Source organism: Pieris rapae, chromosome 7 (assembly GCF_905147795.1).
Source record: "Pieris rapae chromosome 7, ilPieRapa1.1, whole genome shotgun sequence".
Taxonomy (NCBI): domain Eukaryota; kingdom Metazoa; phylum Arthropoda; class Insecta; order Lepidoptera; family Pieridae; genus Pieris; species Pieris rapae.
In genome coordinates, this window is record NC_059515.1 from 4956122 (window position 1) to 4977257 (window position 21136).

Below are 21136 nucleotides of genomic sequence, written 5' to 3' on the forward strand. Positions count from 1 at the left end.
TTAATTTACGTAATTTATTATTCTTGCGGAAATAAAAGTTAAATCGTCATTAATATTTTATTTTTTACGATTATTATAAAAGGCATAAGATTCGCTAGGACTGGGAGTTGGATTAGTAGTTAGTTAAGATTCAAACTAACATTTAATACGGTTAGAATAACTTTATTTCTCATAGGAATAATAAAAAAAAATTCGCTTACTGAGAAAAAAACATTACAAGAGACTAAATAATTATTACTAGAACGCACAGAAGGTACCTATACAAAAATTCAAAAACAAATACAATAACAAAAATGCAGGTAGACACAACAGACTCGAAACAAAAACATAGGTTTAGGATTGGACTTATTACTAGATGTGGCATTGATGGCATAGCCTGATATAACAGGTTTATATTAATTACTTTTTATATTTATACATTATATTATATGTATTATATTACGCTATACTATATTATATTATATATATATTTAATAAGACTATTTTATTTTTAGTTTATTGTTCTATTTAGATATTTTAGGTAAATACATTTATATGATTTATATGGTTTCATAAAATATTTTATGTACCTATTGGGTTTTATTTGTTTTTGTCTAATAGAAGTAATTAATAATTAATATTTAAACTTTAGCGGTGCAAATCTAATCGAAATGGGGTGTATTGCTTTATTTATATCTACATATATTTAATCACTTATTTGTATGTATTAACTGTGTGTGCTTTTAGTAGCTTTTTGAACCGGGCATAACTTTGTTCTCCTTTTATAACCGATGGTAACTTATTATAAATTGAAACACCCTCAAACTCCAGATTTCTTTTTCCATAGTTAGTTCTAGGAGGGCGCGTCACCAAGTAACTAGCGCGTCTTAAGTTAATCTTTCGTGTCTGTTGTTTTGTTACAAATGTTATATTGGAATTAATTTCCTTATTTAATATTTTACGTATTAGAATACAAGTGTAGTATATGTACGTTTGTTTTATGTTCATTATTTTTGTTTCTTCGTATATCTTTTTAGTTGGTGTCCGTAATTTATAGTTAAATAAATTTTTTATTAATTTATTCTGAACTCTTTGAATTGAATCTAGATAAGACTTCACTGCAGTACCCCACACCTCAATGAGGTAGTCGATATGAGGCTTTACCAAAGAATTATAGATAAGATATCGCACCTTTCGAGGGAGACAATTTGTTATATTTCGTAGTGCACCTGTGAGTGGGATTAGTTTAAGTTTGATTTTTTCTAAGTGTGGCTTCCAGGTTAGGTTACTGTCCAAAGTTAGTCCGAGATATTTTTCTTTGGTTTTTCGTTCAAGTAGTTTTTCGTCTATTTTTAGTTCGAAATTATTATTTATTTTTTTATTTTTTGCTGCAAAGATAACATAATTCGTTTTTGTAATATTAATAGTTAAAAGATTTGACTGAAACCACTCATGTAAGCGATTGAGATCATTTTGAGCGTCGGCTACTAGAACTTCGACCGAGTTTCCAAAGTAAAAGAGACTTGTATCGTCTGCATAAAGGGAGATGTCTCCTTTGAGACCCAACTCAAAGATACTGTTAATATAAGTAAGGAACAGGAGGGGGCCTAATATTGATCCTTGGGGAACGCCATAATTCAGGGCACAGGGATTGCTTTCATATTCACCTATTTTTACTATTTTGCCTGTAACACCGGTGAGTTCAAGTTTTTGTAATAATTTTTCATGACTGATGGTGTCAAACGCTTTTTTTAGATCGATAAATATACCTAAGGCAAGTTGTTTTTGATCAATTTTATTTTTAATCTTGGTTACGAGGTCAATTGTAGCAGCGAGGGTATTTGATTGGGCTCTAAATCCATATTGTTTTTGGTAAAAGAAATCTTTTGAATTAAGGAATGACTCTAAGCGCTTATAAAGAATCTTCTCAAAGACCTTAGAAAGCACTGGGAGAACTGATATAGGGCGGTAATTGCACGGGTCAAATTTACTTCCGGCCTTATGAATTGGTACAATTTTTGCAACTTTTAACTCGTTGGGAAAAGTACCTCGTGCCAAATGATAGTTAATGCAGACTGTTAGTTCTGTGGCAATTATGTCTTTTACGCATTTAATTGATTTTGTACTAATACCATCAATGCCAGATGCAGTATTACAGTCAAAATTTTTAATTATGGTAATAACTTCCTTCGTAGTTACTGGTTTTAGAAATCGCAATTCTGTTCTATCAGTTAGCCTACATTCTTCTAAAATTTGAATAACTTTTGATTTTTGAGAAATCATATTTGCTAGGGTTGAGCCAATGGTCGAAAAATATGAGTTAAAACTTTCACATATTTCTTTTTTGTCAGTAATAGTGCCAGCTTCCGTTTCAAGTCTGTCCGGTCCAGTTCTGCTATGCAGTTTATTTTTAGATAATTCATTTATGAGTTGCCACATTTTTCTTGGTTTACTAGAGTTTTCTTCAAACCTTTTACAATAATATTCACTTTTCGATTTTCTTATATTGTGTGATACTCTAGCTTTTATATGTTCATATTCGGCTTTTAAATTCGTGTCCATCGCATTTGTTTTATATTTTTGCCATAATATATTCTTTCTATTTATCTCTTCTAATAGATCTTTTTTAATCCAGTCTTGCCGCGGCGGATTCAAAAATTTAACTTTTGTAATTCTGCACTTATTTAAACAGGATTGCAATTTCCTTGCCAGTTCATTATATTCTACGTTTTCATGATTTTTAGGATATTGATCCAGGAGTCGGTATAGTTTACTGAGGTCAACTGCGTTGTATTGCTGTTTAATGATAGTTGGTGGTTGGTATTGCTTTATCTCTAAAAGTATTTGTTTGTGGTCGGACATTGAAGATTCAGCCGTGACAATATGAAAATTATTTTCACTTAAATTACAAGAAACATGGTCTAACATTGTTTTGGTTGAGTTTGTTTCGCGGGTACAATGTTTTGGGCTTATTTTGTTAAGGATTTTGTAGTTATTCTCTTTTAGAGTGTTCTTATATTTGCGAGTCGCTGAGTCCGGATTGAGTAGGTCCAAGTTGTAATCGCCAAAGACTATTGTTCGTTTTAATTTGTGTAATTGTTGTGAGTATATCTCAAGGAAGTCATCTACATTCATTTTATTGGGCTTGTAAATGGCACCAATATTTAGAGAAAATTTTTTTACATATACCCAGAGATAATGAGTGTCATCCACGCATTTTTCTTCAACGAGGTGATGTTTTAAGTTGTTGTGCACAAATATTGACACTCCACCTCCCCTTTTATTTTGTCTGTAGTTATAGTAATGGGTATATGAGGGTATCTGGAGCATTCTTGCCTCATCTTCACTCTTAATCCAGGTTTCCGTTAGTATAATAATATGTATGGTTACTTTCAGAGAAGCGATAATACACCTAAGCTCATCGAATTTTCCAGGTTTGACAATACTCCGAGAGTTGGCATAAAAAAATTTCAGGGATTTTTTTGTAAAAATAACATCTGTGTAATTGTTAGTTATCTGGTAAGTTATATTCTCTTGACTCGACGTCAGTTTTTTGAAGTTTCCTTTATTGTAGTTTCCTGACATGAAACTATTTTAGGTATGCCCTTGATATATTTGATAATAAGACCACTTTCTCCATTTGAAGTACGTTGCTGCAGCTCTTCTTTTAAATTCTGAAGGTAGTTCCGTTGATAGGGAGTTTGATCTGAAAATATTTTGATGTGTTCTTTGTCAATTTTATTTCTATTACGTAGTATGTCTTTTGCTATGTCTTCAGATGGGAAACACACTTTTATTGCACGATTTTTCTTCGATTTATACTTCCCGAGACGAAATATTTTAGTAGGTTGTGGGTAACTATTATGTATTAGTTCAGTAATTCGCAGTATTTCTGCCTTATCGTGATCTTGTCGGCTGGTTGCAGTATCATTTCGGGATTCAGGAATTCCAGCAACTATAATATTTTTGGCTCGGCGTTTTCGTTCTTCGATTTCGGTGAAGATTTCATCATGTGTAGTTGTTTGGATAGAAGATAAAGGAGGCATATTTTTTAAGTTATTAACATCGGCTTCAAGAAGCTCCATTTTCTTTTCTGTATTTTCGGCAGTAAATTTTATTATTATTATATATTAATATAAAAAAATTAATTCTTTTGTATATCGAAATATGTAGTTCGTAAATATCACAAATAAAAAGGGATCGCAAAATTAAAAAAAAATATAGTGTAGTATCTCCGAATTTCTTCTTCGAAAATCATATTCATGTACCTAAATAAAATATTCACCAAGCTCAAATTTCCGTTCGACGTTGTAAAATAAAATCTGCAAATAAATAAACCTACACTGTAACATTTACAATGTGTTTGTAAGGTTGTTTTTTTGTTACTACCTTCAATAATGGAATATTATGTTACAAAAACTATATAATAGCTAAATTGAGTGTTCTATGACAAGGGCTCGTTAGCTTAGCGGTAAGAGCACCCATTTAATTGATAATAGTGGAGGTCGGGGGTTCGATTCCCTCACGGGCTGGTTTATTTTTTGTATTAGATCAAAAAATAGATTTGTATGTCGCAAGTAACCATTCTCTATTAAGTTTTAATTTAAATTATATCTAAGTACTAAGCAGAGCACTAAACCCTTCATATCCAAGTAGGAACTCGAAGTTACTTAAAACGATACAAGTAGCAGCATCGACAAAAATCAAACATAAATCTTGTATTGTAGATATCATATATTTTCTTGATTACAGGTGCAATAAAAACTAGGAACATTTTCCCTTTTAAAATGGGTAATGAATAATATTTTAAAAACATCCTCGAATTTTAAGATACTAAATTATGATACATACTAAGTATAGAAACTTAGGTATTAGCTTTGTTTATTTCATCCAAAATCAAATAAAAAAAAACTCTATCAGCTCGTGAGGGATTTGAACCCTCGACCTCCACTATTGACAATAAATGCAATAAAAATTAGGCCATTTTTTGCCCTTCAAACTTTAGCAATAAGCATGTAATATTTTAATAACATTGCGAATTTAATTGCAATTTGAGGAACTGAATTATGATACGATAAATATATAGATAGATATGAGATATGATATGACATACTAAGTGAAAACTTAGTTTTGTAGCTTTGTTTGTTTCATTCTTTAAAAAAAGTCAGGCCGTGAGGGATTTGAACCCTCGACCTCCACTATTGACAATTAAATGGGTGCTCTAACCGCTGAGCTAACGAACCCATGAGTAATTACGTTTAATTCACCTAAATTATAATTCAAATTCAAATTATATCTTATTGTTAAGGTGAGCTAAGTTCAAAAGTAGAAACTCGAAGTTTCTTAAAACATGCAGCCGGCTTCGACAAAAATCATACATGTTCTATGTCTGATTCTGTTGTTCAATTGTGTAATAGATATCTTATATTTTCTTGATTTGACAGGTTTAATAAAATTTAGGCCCTTTTATTGCCTTTTAACATAGGCAATGAAGATGTAATATTTTAATAATGTTTAACTTATGTGAAAGGAAGATAGCTTATGTGATACGTTGGTACTTTTAACACAGCGCCATCTGTTAGAATGGAATCAAACAATAAAGAAATATTTGCAATAAAATAAAATTGATTATGATTAAAGATCTAAGCTATCCTATCTCCTAAGTTGTACCAGGCTGCTCACTGCTTAATTTAAAATCGGTTAAGTAGTTTAGGAGTCCATCGCGGACAAACATTGTGACAGGAGATTTATATATATTAAGATAAAAAGATATGAACTACTAATGCTTATTTCCTTATTAGCGTCACCGTAATTTTTTCGTATTTACAATTGTGTTACTATATTTCTATAGCTTAAATCTTAAAAACAAATTAAAAACTTATCAGCTCGTGAAGGCTCGATCTTCCACTATTGAATAATAAATTTGCGTTTGCAAAATGAATCTTGCTAATTTTTTCAGTAATATCACACTAAAACAAATTTTTGAAATATTTTTTTAAAATTAAAATGAAAAATTGATGATATGTATAATATACATATGTTTGTTTGTTTTAAAATCTTTTTAAGAGCTTGACACTGTATGCTAACCATTATAATAATAAATTGGCCAAAATCTTCTCGAGTTAGAGGTTCGTGCAAGCGATAAAGGACCGAGTGCTGAGGATAAATGAAACAGGTTTCAATTTTGTGTAATAAAACAACGAAAGAAATAAAGTTATTAAACTTTATTTATTTCGTTGTTTTATTTCGATATGACGACGTCCAATAGGTACAACATGTTTTGCCAAAAATATCCAGTCCAGTTGTTATGAAAAATTGATAATTAATTAACTTTATGGCTTTTATTAAGGCTTTATAAGGTCTTTTAGCTAAAAAAACATAACCTCCGCGGTTCCTTGGTTATTTACAGCCCGCGCTGTGCCGGCACTTTTTTTCATATCGGGCCAAGCGACCGGGCCTCAGGACAACACCAATCTTACCGCCATCGCCTCTCCTACAGTCTCAATTGCCTCTAAACTTCTATGTGTTAGTCGAGAACGTCACCTAGCAATAGGTGAGTGAACGCGACGAACACCATACTGACAATCACTAGTTAGCTGGCGGCCCACTAGATATCTCAGTACTATATTAATGGGGTCTTCTAGCATTTGGACATGACAAGTAACGGAAAAGGCACGTTACGACCGAAGCCAATCAGGAGCACACAGTACGCAGGAGTTTTGTGGGATGCCCTGGATATCAGCGATACGTAGTTTGGTTGAATATACCGAAATTAGGTGAACAAAACATGGGGATCCCCAATTTTTGTACATTAATTTGTATGACACAATTAATCAAAATATTCACTTACATTTATCATCTCCATAAATATTATTTGTGACAGCCGAAAAATCTTCAATACCACATAATTAATGTGTAACATGTTGCTCAGAAATCAATAAAATAGTTCAAGTTGTTACAGCTTTTTTATTTAAGCTAACATAGCTTTTCATAATTTCATTTAATTTTATATGATTCATATGAATATTTTAACTTCGTCCACTTTTTACATATGTATTTATACTATGCCAAAAAACTCGCAAACTCTTTAAAAAACTCAATGAAGGCCAGTTACGTACGTAACGTTAACTCGAAGAAAAAAATATAAAAAGAAACCGCTTGATTTTAAAGTTATTAATTTCAAAAACTCCTTCGTCAAAATAGCTAAATAGGATTAAGCTAAGACCCTAAGGGACTTTGTTAAAGCTCAAAAACTACCACAAAATCGCTGACTCGATGCTTTAAATAGGACGCTTTTTAAATATTTCTCTCATCGATTTCCCAAAGCGCATGTCAGATTTCCCGCCATTTCGGCTTTTCGGTAGTTCCGCGGCGCCATTCATACGAGGCGGTTGTAGCCAACTGTACCTAAATTCTGGAAAACAATTAAATTATACCCAAGCCCATACGGTATTGAGATATCTATCAGCAATTTAGTGTATGATCTGTCAAAGAGCTGGTGTAAACGTTATTTTGCTCTTAGAAAATCTATGACTTTGTGATAAAGTACTAAGATACGGCAAATATTATGTCTGTGTGATATTTATCTGTTATAATATTATTATGGAGATTTAATTGTACATTATTTGTTCCCGGTAGAAGGGTAGAAGGCTTTATTGATCGTATACATTAATTGAAGGGGTAGTGTATATATATTTGTAACGAAACGTTCCTTTTTATATAATTTTTGCTACTTATGTTTTGTTCTCTTTACTTATCAAATGTTGATTACTTTAAATAGTAGTTTAACAAACATAAACCATATACAGTACAATGAATTAGCAGTCCAAAGGTATGTAATGCAATTTTTATTGATCATTATTTATAAATTTGTAGATACGTAAGATGCCCAGGTCTGCACAGCTTTACGCCCCGTATGATCACAGTAATATCATAAATGGTATAAGATAAATATAAAACTCCAACCGAGCGTCTTGTAAGGCACATTCTGCCACGCAAAAATTGGCTGTTCTTTTATCACAAGTGTTATTTAGTACATCAAGACTTTCATTTCAAACTACATTACTTGCTAATCTTTTGATGGGCTCTTGCTAAACGCATTGCGAAAAAACTTACCGCTAAAACGAACTTATTATGCATTCTATATAACACTGGGGTTACTTAATAGCTTAGAGATGTCTGATTAGAATTCATTTTACCCTGTTACATCGTGCGTGCGGAGAATGTTTGAAAATAAATCGATTTTATTACTAGGTCGCCACTACGTTTAGGTCTTGACTTACTTGCCTTACTTGACTTAATGTCCTATAACCCTAGATGGGGCAAAGGGCGTCTACACTGAGTATCCATAGCTTTCGGTCTTGATCCTTGTATCTCACCTCGCTCCAAGTCTTTCCGGGTCTCTTTGCCTCATCTGCAATTGTATGGCGCCAGGAGCCGTCTACACGAAGATATATTAAGGATGTTAATCTTACAAATTTCGGCTGTAAAACCAACCTCTCCTTTAGGATTCATTGTGAATGAATGCTACTTTAAATACTAATATAGTATACGGTTTTTTTTGTAACAAACACTATAGACAATTGTATTATCACAATATTCAGAATCATGCCTTCCAAAATTAAAAGTAGCCATGACGATTCTTCAAAAGAAGATACGTGATGACGTGGTGTACGTTAATAAATACATAAAAACTTTGCATGTTCTAACTGAATTTGATATGATTGATCTCTTATTCAAAGTGCTCCTCCACCTTAGAACTGAGGCTGTGTGAGAAGACACTTATTTCTCGACCGTTGACTACAATGGCAAAAATCTTAAAGTTTTATTTGACAGATCGATCTAAGTTTCATGTACACGTTTTATAAGTATCTAAAACTTAAAATATATTGCTTGCTAAATGATTAGTAAATATATATCTGCTAATTCGTTAACTTGCGATAATATAATATAATCTTTTTAATTTGATAGGTTTTTGTGAATGATAATTTCTGACTAAACGCACTAAACTTAAAACGAAATGCAAGCAAAGTGAAGTAAAGTGCCTAATAGTGATTGTGAAAAGTGAAAAGAAGTAAGGATGGAGAAGGTTAGCTGATCTAAGAGACAGCCGCGCACGCCCAAGAAACGCTTGCTTAGAAACATCATGGTAAGTTCTTTTTTTTAATTTAATTAGAAGCAAAATTAACGTAAGAAAAATACACCGAAGAATATTTAGCGTATTCTAGTTATTCATCATTGAGTACTGAAGCTACGTTTAAATCTAGTTTTATCGGAAATAACTTCTTAAAAAAGCTTGCGTAATTTAAAAAAAAAATACCGTAGTAAGGAATATGGGTACTATACGAGTAATATAAATTTAAAGTTTGTTTGTTTTATTAGGTAGAGCAGAATGGAATTTTAAATTTAAACAGAAAAGATTTAAGATCGAATTCTTAAAAGCAAATTAGAATATGTATTGTAATCGTGACCATTCTATAGACATATTGTGAAATCAAGATATATTTAGCGTCAACTTCAAAAATGTAGAATGAAATTTTTGACGATTAAACAACTATACTAAATGACAATATGCAGATTCTTTTTGTGTTTCCAAACACAACTCTGACCATATATACGTATACATCGCAAACCCAAAAACGCACTTTACTTCGCCAAATGCTTTTTTCCTCCCGAGGCCCGTTAATCTTTAACCACTTTCTTTAAAACATAATTTTCACTAGCGTTTCAAAGCTCACATTACATATATTCACAAACAATCTTAAACAACATCTTGTCAACCTATCCTATGCCGATACAGAAAATATTATATTGTGTAACAATAGTTTAATTATACATTATGTCATGTAGAAATTATTGTGAAGTACAATTCATATCAAAAAGATTTGGCTGCCCACGACACAGGGAATCTTAGTATAAGGCCTAGTGCACTTTAATTTGCCTAAATATCCTTTTATTGTGTATAATAAGTTAGTTAGTAATTAAGTTATTCTTTCTTACTTTTTGTTTATACATAGTAATATTTGTTTCTTTCCGCAGCAGGTGTTCGGCGAGTGGGCCCAGGTGGAGGTGGTAGAGCTGGTGAATGATGGGTCTGGGCTGGCGTTTGGCATCGTTGGGGGCCGCTCCTCAGGCGTCGTCGTGAAGAGCGTGCTGCCGGGCGGCGTGGCTGACAGAGTAAGTAATGACAATTTGTTGTCACATCAAAATGATTTATTAATTGGATAAACCGATCGCGTAACATAGGTCGATGTCGTACCAGTAATATCTGTCTATGTTTTTTTAAAGAACATTATTAAAATAGGCGAAATCTGGAAGAAACCTGTCAAGTAGGAATGCATATGTAACTGGCGATAATTCACACTTATCTATGTTATATATATTTAAATTTGACTGTTATATTCTCAAATCTGACTTTGTATTTTTATATACGTTTAATCACGGGTTAGGAATAATTCTAGCAATTTTTTACGAATATATTTTGCCCTTATCAAAAGTCAGAACTCGTCGTTTCGGTTTTCGTCATAAGTTTCTAATATACTTCACGAAAGTTTTCTTCTCAAAGAAAGCTTAAAAAGTTTAATTAATCCTGGACTTTATTATGATGAATGCTTTAAAAATAGAAGAAAACTTTAGCATTCCGATATTATATATATACATTTATATTATATATGTCGGAACAAGGGCAGCTGACAACATCGCTCCTTCATTAATAATAAAGATTATGTGTTACAGACTGTCAAATAGACCTCATTTGTAGATTTATTGATTGGAAATATCAAAAATACCACAGAACAGTTTTGAACTTATTTGACTTTGATGTAATTAAATTGAATGAAATGGTAGCTTATATGAGCGCAATTACTCCGACATTTTTATTATTTATTAGAATAAAATACAATATTAAAATAGGTATTTTATATACTTCATAAAAATAATAGATTTATACACAGAAGTTGCATACTTGAATTATGAACTTTAAAATAAACGACATTATTTTTTTCTCTGAGTTAACCTTTTCATTAAGAAATCCATAATTTATAAGATTGAGAAATCGGTTATCACAGTAACGCCAGCCTTGTATTGTTTTAGTAGTTTTGTGATATAAACATACTAAAAATATTAAAAACTAATGGTCAGTCAAAGGCAATGGCGATTTTGCATATCTCTTAAATAAAGTTACATTTTTAATTATTGTTTACATTATTCAATAGTGATTACAATTTATTTTATTGCCATCCTTAAAATCCTATTTAAATACAACTAAAGGGAACGAACTAATTGCTTACTTGTCTGACCAAATAGGTTTCGTTATTAGAAAAACAAAAATAGATTTATGTTATTTACTAGGAAGCCCGCTTTCTTTAGTCGACATATTCGAGTCGTTACTAATTTATGGTAGGCCAGCTTTGGCGCCACGCATTTTATTGACTGTTTGTGAATTGTGATATTCATTATCCGCCTACACCACATTAAACATAAACACCAAATAGTGTATACTTTAAAAATGAAAAATAATGAAGGCATTGGCACTCCCATCAATTTTCCAATATCGCTTATTGCTTCCATGCTTATTACATGAGCGACAGACGAACAAATGGCCCTTAATAACCCCTTTGTATAAGTGGCCCGTCTAGGCACGTCGAACTAACACAATCGATATTGATGTACTCTTAAACAAAAAAAAAACATAAATCTTATAAACTTCCTCCTTCCGTTTCGGGATTTTGGAAATGCGTTATAAAAATTATCGATGTAAATAAATAAATAAATAAAATATCAACTAACGAATTAATCGAGTGTTGCAAGCTTTTCGAAGCGTGGAAATAGAATAGATGAAAATAAGGCGATTGTCGCTTTCGTTTACTAAAACAATTCATTGAAATTCTATCGATATTGCACTTTTCTTCTTGGCTTCCTTTATATAAAAATGCATTATGCCAACGACAATTGTTCATGAGAAAAGCGATATTGAGAGGGATGATATTCACTCAACGTAAGGGACGAAGGACGGCAAAATCTTAGGCAAAATTTACTATTATATTAGAAAGAACTCGTCAGACGTTGTCCTGTCTTAACTATGAATATTGATTTCAAATTGGTATACCTAATTAATTAAAAAAATATTTCGAAAGAAAGTTTATTATTCTAATGCTTTATGATATACAACATTCTTTGTTTGTTTTTCTGGCACGTAAATAATAATATAATAATAATAATAAATAGGTTTGTTGGTATTCCGACACGGGAATAAGCGACATATGAAAAACATGGATTTTCAAGATTATTGACACAAACGATTGCCCTTGAGATTAATTTATCGACACTACAAATGCTAGCTGCGCTGGGAATTGTAATAGTGTAAATCGAATGGCATGTCGTTTTGAATTATAGGAATCCGTGGAATTAAAACGTCTAAGCCCTTTAAAAATTTTGGCTTCGATGACGTTGTTCGTTTTGAATTGTAAAAGTGCTATGTATTAAAAAAACCATCGTAATAATAGTCAGTATTACTTAATATCATATAGTTTCTTTATCTATACTAATATAATAAAGACGAAAGATTTGTATCTAAGTATGTTTGTAACGAATTGGCTCAAAAAGCACTTAACCGATTTTATAAAATTCTTTCACCATTTGAATGCTACATCACTGATTAATATAGGTTGTTTTAATTGCAAGAACCTATACCGATACCTATACCTAAAGCTACAAAAATGTTACCCAAGGTGTTATAAAATGCCTATACAATCCTTCATCGTATTCGCTGTAAACTATTGATGATAGAACAAAAATTGTTTCACAATATTAAAGAACATAATATCTGCGAAAAATGTTTAAAAAAATAAATGTCCACCCTTGCGAAGCCGGGACAGGCTAGTTGAGTTATAAAACAAAACTATTATATTCTAACAATTAAATTGCTTACTTTTTAATACTGCTTGATAATTAAATACTTATATTCATTTTTTTGAACCGCTATTTTTATATATATTAGTGAAAATTTGTTGTTCGTTTTTGTTTAAATTTTGTACCAAGATGCTTACAATGCACTATGCTTAATATGTTTGACACACTTTTCAAAATTAGAATTGTTTATCGCGCTTCTACGTTTGTTTACGAATACGTGCATCTCTGTAAACTCTGTAAGCTTAAGTTAAATTGTTTTATCGTTACTTTAATTATGAGTATAATACGTTCCAGCGAGCGTGTAGTGTTTTTTTTTACTTTTGTGGAGCATTGAAACATCCTTTATAGGTAGGAAGGATTAGATAATGCTGCTGCCGTGCCGATCAAACTTCCAAAATTTCTTCTAGATTGGTATTATGAGCAATAATCAAGCATGTAAATAAATTTTTAGATAATATTCGGATCATCTGCTTCAAAGTGTGTTGTTTTTTTATTGCGTCCATTCGTATAACGGCCTTTTGTAAAGAGTGATTAAAATAGCCATTTTATTACCATGGATTAAAAATTTAAATTTGAAATGTCAATATTGGTAGTAAATTTTTCATCAAAGCGATCGATCCACAAACATTGTGTGAAAACTTTCCTGGCTGACAAAATAAACTGCGCGCAAACAAAAAAGTTTCTGATCAGTAGAAGAGCGGCATTATTTAATTTGTTTACTCAAATTACCCTTTAATATACCAAAAACTGACACCTCCCGTACTGATAATAAAATATTAAAAAAACATAATTTGTATGCATTTTTTTCATATATCCCTTTAATATACGTAAGTTTAAGTATAGTATTTTGTATTCCTGACTAGCTTTACTCAGGATTTCAAAATATTAATGCCTATAAAATAGTAGTTTGACAAGCTATCTGCTAATAAATTTGTTTTCTTCTTGTTCCTAGGATGGGCGTCTGCGTAGCGGGGACATGCTACTGCGAATCGGCGCAGTGTCTGTGGTAGGAATGTGTGCGCGGCAGGCTGCAGCCGTCTTGCGACAATGCGGTGCCTGCGTCCGATTACTGGTCGCCAGGCCTGCACATGGCGTGCAAACGGTATTATATACATTTTTAATTCATTTGCAGCTCTGTAGACATAAATATAGGTAACTGTCAGTCATTAAAAGGGCGTAGAGCAGGCGTGAAAACTGCTGAGAAACCCATCGCCACTATTTTTAATTAGTGTGGTTTGTACTACATGGAGACTGTATGGAACCGCAATCATTACATCATGCTCTACCTGATATATTGAAATATAATATTAAAATGACGTGTTCGAGCCAAGGTTGTACATTTTGCTCATTCAGTACCTACGCATTTACATTATAGGACTGAGATATAGAGATGTTACTGGAAGACTGAGGATCATAGTTCATGTAATATCTTAAGTCTCGTTTCTGATTCTCACCCGAAAATTAATATACCTATGCTATAACATAACAAATATATAACTTTAACAAAGATTGAATATTATCTGACTGTATATGAAGTAAACAAATGCTTTGGAAAGTACCTACATGTTTTTGGTGCCAGATTTTTGTTTGGCAGTGTTCGTCTCACACCATAATTATTTGGAACTAGTTGCCCATAGCTGCATAAAGCAAAGAAAGCATAGGCAATGCACATGCCAGCCTTCCGGCAATGTCAGCATTATGAGCGGCGGTATCACTTAAAATCAGATGTCTTTGCGGTTTGCCTCCTGTTACATACAAAAAAATGACATTTCATTCATTATTGTGTATTTTAAATTAAGAAGCTAGATTGTCATAAGCAATTCAGAGGAATATTCTACGTGTACTTGTAACCAGTAAAAGTAATTAGTACATCATTCTGACAATTGGAGCGCAGGCACGATATCTATAGATAATACACATTTGTTATGGTAAAAACTATTTGTGCCAACGCGTAGCAAAATATAATGCTTACTGTAACTTAATAGAAGCTAAAGTAAGTTTTCCTCAGCTATACTTGTTAGTAGTTTCTAGAAATATGTGGTTGTTTTAAGCAATTCAGTGATCCCGGACTGCGACAAAATTAGCTAAGAATGAATAAAATTAAAGTGAGTTGTGTCGACCTAGTAAGCGTGTGAGTCTTCACGGTTGAATCCTGGCGTTCGTTTCCAACCACAGAACATTCGGAAATAGAAGAAAACGTGATTTTCTAATTACTGATTTATCACTTATTTTTTATCTCGTTAAAAAAGATAATTGTTATTCTGTAAAATGTAATAAATTAACGGGGATATCCGTTAATTAAGTTTTATTTAAAGGTCTAATAATCGCCTATGTGCACCCGCTGTTAGGTATCAAAAGAATAAACCGCTTTTGATGGGTCTATATTTACATTTATAGTTTATAACGCTCTATGAGTCATGCTTTCCAGTGACAACAAGGTTTTGTAGTTTTTATATTTTGGTATCTCATTCATCTTTATAATGGGTGATTGATCGCCTTTCATATCTGATACATGTCGTCGATTACTCCATACGAGCATGTGGTAATTGTGCACTTAAGGGGCTCCTATACGGGTCGTCTTTTTACGAAAATCAGCCTGCATTTACGGCATATAACATGCAATACTCGGAAATAATTTAAGTATGGCTGGGACACATTGCGAAATATATATACATAACATAAACTCTAAATTAAAAAACAACTTTTACATGTATTTGTCGCGCTCCTAAACAAGACTGCTATGGTTACATTAATACAAACCACAGCGGTTTTCTAATGTAACATTTTGTGATATACAGATATATTATTTTGTAAAAAAAAAAATTGTATGTCGAGCCGGTCAAAGCCTTGCAGGAGATCTATACCGGAAAGGTTTCCTGATACATGCCAACTGTTAAAAATATTTTCTAACACATAGGATAACCAGATATTAGTGTACCAGGAATTAATTTAAGGCTAACAATAAAAAAAAATCCAATCTTGTGAATAATGTTATCAAACTCTTTGACATTCGTGTAAAGTTTTTTAAACCATATACTGTTGCAGAAATAATTCTGAGATTTTTGGTTAAAATAATTTTTGCATTTTCAGGGTATAGTTTAATATAGTTGAATAATTTAACCGACATGGTTAAATTATTCAGTCCGTTACATAGATCTATAAAACTGATCTATGTTATGTCTCAACTTTTTATAACGTTAGAGAGTTGCAAGACTTGGTTTTTCGCAAGTTTTTTTTATGGTATTTACTTATTATTAGATAAAAACATATCTATATGATATAATGTATCTTCCAAAAACCTTTTTTGTATAAAATCTATCTTTAAATTTTTTAACCACAAACATCTATTCCGACCTGTAAAAATAATTCATTGAGATTCACTGTAGCTTTTAACAAATAACCAATCTGACACAACGCTGTGGTGTGTATGTTTCTGACCTATATTAAAAGCACTTTTTCGCTGACGATATGGAAATTTCCCTTATGAGCGTAGCTGACGCAGAAAAATTTAAGACAGAACCATCGCTGTTTATTGCAACAGTACTCTTAAAGTGCTATTAAAAATACACTTCCGATTAAATTTTGTATGTAATGTACATTATATTAAGTTTTCACACATCGAACATACCTCGTCTTGTAAATTACATTTTCTTACTCCATAGGTTTTATTTATTCGTAAGTATCCAATAGTAATATTTATATAATTGTTGTATACTAAATGTATGGAACATTTGGTATAGTCATGAAAAATAACAAAAGTGTATGTATTTGAATGTGATCGGTAATGTTAGGTATTTTCAGTTAATTTCAAACAAAGTCTGCCAACTGCTGCAAACTGCCTAAATACTTCATACAAATATTTCTGAAAAATCTTATCCTATACATAGACACTCTATAATGTTTAGTGCCTCTATGATATCGGCGTACTTAGAGTTGTCTATTACCGATTATAAGAAAATATTAACAGTAGCGAAGGTGAGAGACAAATAGAATAATCTAGAGGGTGTCTTCACACCGTCAGAAGTCGTGTATAATATAAATCGTGTAATCGTTCAATACAATAATAACATAAACAAAATGTAATTCTTACTAAGTTAGAGTGAGATGTATTCGAATATAAGTTATTATTATAGTAAACGAAACAAAGAATGGGAGGAAGATTTTAAACTGACTATTATATTGTGAGCGCTTAGTAAGTGTTTGAGCTTAGTAAAATCTTTACTAAGTAGCTCCGTATGAACAACTGCGTATAGCCTGATTTTGTACTTAAACCGAGCAGAAAATTAGATGACTCCACGCTATGCGGTATTTAGTTGCTAACAATGGAGGTGAGGTTGTGCTAATATACATCTATTGATTGATAACGCTTAATTAATCAGCGTCAAATAATATACAAATTTATAAACTAAACCTAACAGTGGCACTGCGATTTTGGCCGCGTTTATTGTTTTATTGTTAAATTTACCTGTGTTATTGTTAATGTGTTGTAATCGGTATATATTTTATAACATTTAATAGTTATAGTACGTCATTATATTAATAGAGTACGATAATACGATGATAAATGAATTTGTAACAGGTGTCTTCGTGTGTGTACACGCGTGTGAGCGTGTGTGTTGGAAATCAATACAATGATACGACAGATACACTTACAACTAAAGTAATTTATACTTGCTGAAAACTGTTACCATTATACATATTTTATGTAAAACTATTGGCTTATACTACCCGAAAAAACTGGGTGTGATTAAGGGAAACAGTAGCAGGAATGTGCTGTCCGGAAAATTAAAAAAAAAGAATATGCATTATGTGCCTGCGGTTCCTACGCAGTAATTAGATTGAAGCGATTTATAACCTTTCAACTATATTGACTACACTGTGGAAGCAATAAGCGTAGGTTTCATCGGATATTACTTAATTAATCGACTGCTCTTCGTTTCCCGCTGACGGGAGGAAATTTCCGCAAACCATTGACGTGGCTATTAATAACCTGTCTTTGGAGAAATAGTTTGCATATTTATAAAATTAAAAAATACTTGAGGCTATTTTAATTAATTTATAAATCAAGCTGGAAGCTTTTTATTTACACCAAATCATAATATACTTTTGTACGTACTGGGTCTGCTCATAGCTTATAATAACAAGTAGGTCTGCGTATCAACATCAGTCAATTATGGTTTGGTTAGGAGTCAAACCCCAAAATAGTTACAAGTGAAAGAGCAAATTCCAAGCCATCACTTGCAACTGTATAAAGCGTTAATTCAACTCGACAACGACCGTTAAATTACTAAACGGGTTCATCCCTTGGCGTTTGATCACACATAAACATTAATAAAAAATATTTTTGGAGAAACGCACATATTTTTTTGCTTCAGTCTCTTGGGGCGTCCCAAGCTCCAATTGTGCCGTCCCGCCTACTCACTGACCCCATTGAGCTGGAGAGGAGTTTATCAGAGGCAGGTCATGATGGGTTTGGAGCACTCTGCGAGGAAAGCAGTCCACCGACGCCACCACCTACCATTATTGAGGAAACATACCATCACAGAGTAAGAATTAAGTTACTACGAGTTGTAGTAAAAATGTGTGTGATTATTAATTTGTGTAACGTTTGTGTATATATATATCATTGTATGAGATTTGATGAATTATTGTTTTTTGTATTCTATTATTTTTGTGTGTTGTGTAATGGTGTATAAATGTTTCTGTGTACAAACAATTTAAAATTGTAACTGTAATATGACGCAGACAACATAGGAAATGAAAGACAAAATAAATAAATTATGATTAGTTTAATCTTCTAATAAAAACACATTACTTTTCTTCATCTTGGGTATTCCATTTTATTATTTTCTTTAACATTAATGCCTAAATTGAGGTAATTAGTTTTTTGTGTAAAAAATATTATTTTAATGAAAATGAATTATAAAGAATAAAAAAAATAAGAAACTCTCGCTAAATTAATTAAAATAAACTTAAATCAATATTGATTTCTATAAATTTGTCAATTTTTTATATGATTTTTGAGAATTATTTGCAATGATAATAAACAATTTGCATGATTCAAAACTTGGCGATTAAAAAGATTGACGGAGAGTTTCTTGCCACTTCTTGTCCGCCCTACGCTTCAAATCCCTAGACTCGCTCGTAGTCAAATGTAAGTTTCGAATTAATTTGACATCTTTTATGTTGACGGTCATAAGTGTACTTGGTTAGCTAAATTAATAAAGTTATTTTGAGTTTGAGTTATAGTATTACCCTTAAAACTCAAATCGTGCTGCCTTAGCCATGAAAAGTTTAATGGACAATGTTGAATGATATTCCTGAAGTAGGCTTGGATACTCTTGTCTTCTCTTGAAAACTAAATCTGCCCCACAGTGCTATTTAAAAAAAAGCATTCGTCAAAGTCGGTTTAGTTAAAACAGTGATATACATTTTATTATTTCACCAGCACCCTTATTTATGCAAGGATATTAATCAGGGGGTAATTTTAAATTAATTATCTATAGCGTAACATTTAAAAGTTTAGTTTAAGATAACATTACATTGACGCGAAGCAAATGATAAAAATATTTACTAGATACGATTTATTACATAAAAAATCTTACACATAACTAAAGAGCTCTATTTTTCAGCCGGTAGCATCTATAGTAGCAGTGGTCCCTCGTGAGGCCTTAGGCCCATCACCGCGCCCCCCACCACTCATCACTGTACCTCCTCCGAGACTACCACCACCAATTAGGTGAGGACAATCTAAAATACATTGTTTATAGCACAAAATTAACTTGAAGAAAGTTGGGAATATTTAAGGATTTCTCAAATAACCCAACCCATACTAATCTGCACATCAAAGCTAGGTGTTAAGAGTTTATAATAGATTCCTATGCGATACATCCTCTAGCTTAAAATCGTACTGATATATTTATATTCTTAGTATAAAATAATAAAATATTAAGTATATAAACAATGTAAACATGTTTCCAAAAACTGTGTTTTAAACTGTCTATTGTAGGTTACCCCTAGATATGGCAGTTAGAGGTTGCGAACCAGAAACATTGAGCTACGAAGTGGAATTGAACAAGGATTCCGCCCTCGGTCTGGGAATTACAGTGGCTGGATACGTCTGTGAACAAGGTAACAAATCGCACCGAATTATACGAGAAATGAGCTGAAAATATTTCAGCAATTTCTGAAATTTTATCTCAAAGTATTCTCATTTATATGAAGTTCCTTTGGTAATTTTACAAAAATATTATTTGTAGAAAGACATGAATTTAATATGTGTAATATTTACGTGTTTGTACTATTTGTTATTGCAGTTAATATGTTTAAGCGTTGATTTTTGTACTGCTCTGGACAAAAGCTAGTATCGTTACAGTAATTATATTAATTATATGTTACAATAATTTGTTGAGGTATTAATCCCAAATAAGTATGGTTAATCGCAATGGGAAGTTTTAGAGGTTATTTAAATAGTTTGGTTAGATTAAATCGTATTAAATATATCATAAAAATACTTTCAAAAATTTAGGACATTGTAACTAACACAATGGAACATTTAATTGTCTTGTTAATGAAATAATTATAATTTCAGCGTAGCCCATGTAAGCGTGTTTTACATACTATGAGCATTTAATTTTAGTATTAAATTTGATTAGCATTTAATTCGGATACATCCTATCCAATTATCTACTGCAATAAATACATTTAATGAATATCTCTTAAATGCAACATTTTCCTGTCTTAAGATAAATACATAAGACAGCGTTATTTCAAGTGAAAAATAAATATCGTGTAATGATGATAAGTTTTATCAAGAAAAACACATTTATCTTGCAGAGCAAACAATATATTTGAGTACTATGAGTCTCGTATAAACAAGAAAATACCGAAGATATATTTTTGTTGCTCGGAGCAAGCTAAAGGTTACAGCGGTTTTGAATAATTTATTTGTTTTCACAGTGCGATCAAAGTAAACGCACTCAATGTTGTTGAAAACAATTTGAACTTCATTAATACTTACTTCATAAACAAAGACTGTATAAAAAGTGCTTAAATTCTCATACGGAACATAGACACGCTTCGGCGTTTGATTTGTTTAAATTATTCTCGATAAGTGTTAAGATTTTTGTTCCTGCCAATCCGAAGCAATTTATTATTTGCGCCCAATCTAACATAGGACTTCCGAGCTATATAACCTGAGTAATCAAGCTAGTAAAAATAACAGTGTAGTACTATTTAGAAATAATTT

General features: G+C 32.0%; 1 protein-coding gene across 2 annotated transcripts in view; it reads left to right on the forward strand.

The window, feature by feature from the left end:
• The first annotated feature begins 7346 nt into the window (after positions 1–7346).
• The window catches only part of LOC110995083, an 87664-nt gene continuing 73874 nt past the window's right edge, over positions 7347–21136 (forward strand). The window contains exons 1-7 of one of the 2 annotated variants that reach the window (XM_022262057.2): positions 7347–7428; positions 8950–9127; positions 10018–10155; positions 13841–13990; positions 18264–18434; positions 19521–19627; positions 19898–20019. In XM_022262057.2, coding sequence (XP_022117749.2) covers positions 9125–9127; positions 10018–10155; positions 13841–13990; positions 18264–18434; positions 19521–19627; positions 19898–20019 — 691 coding nt within the window. In that variant the 5' untranslated portion in view covers positions 7347–7428; positions 8950–9124. Of the gene's footprint in view, positions 7811–8949; positions 9128–10017; positions 10156–13840; positions 13991–18263; positions 18435–19520; positions 19628–19897; positions 20020–21136 lie in introns of both variants that reach the window. The other variant, XM_045628786.1, reaches the window with a different exon arrangement.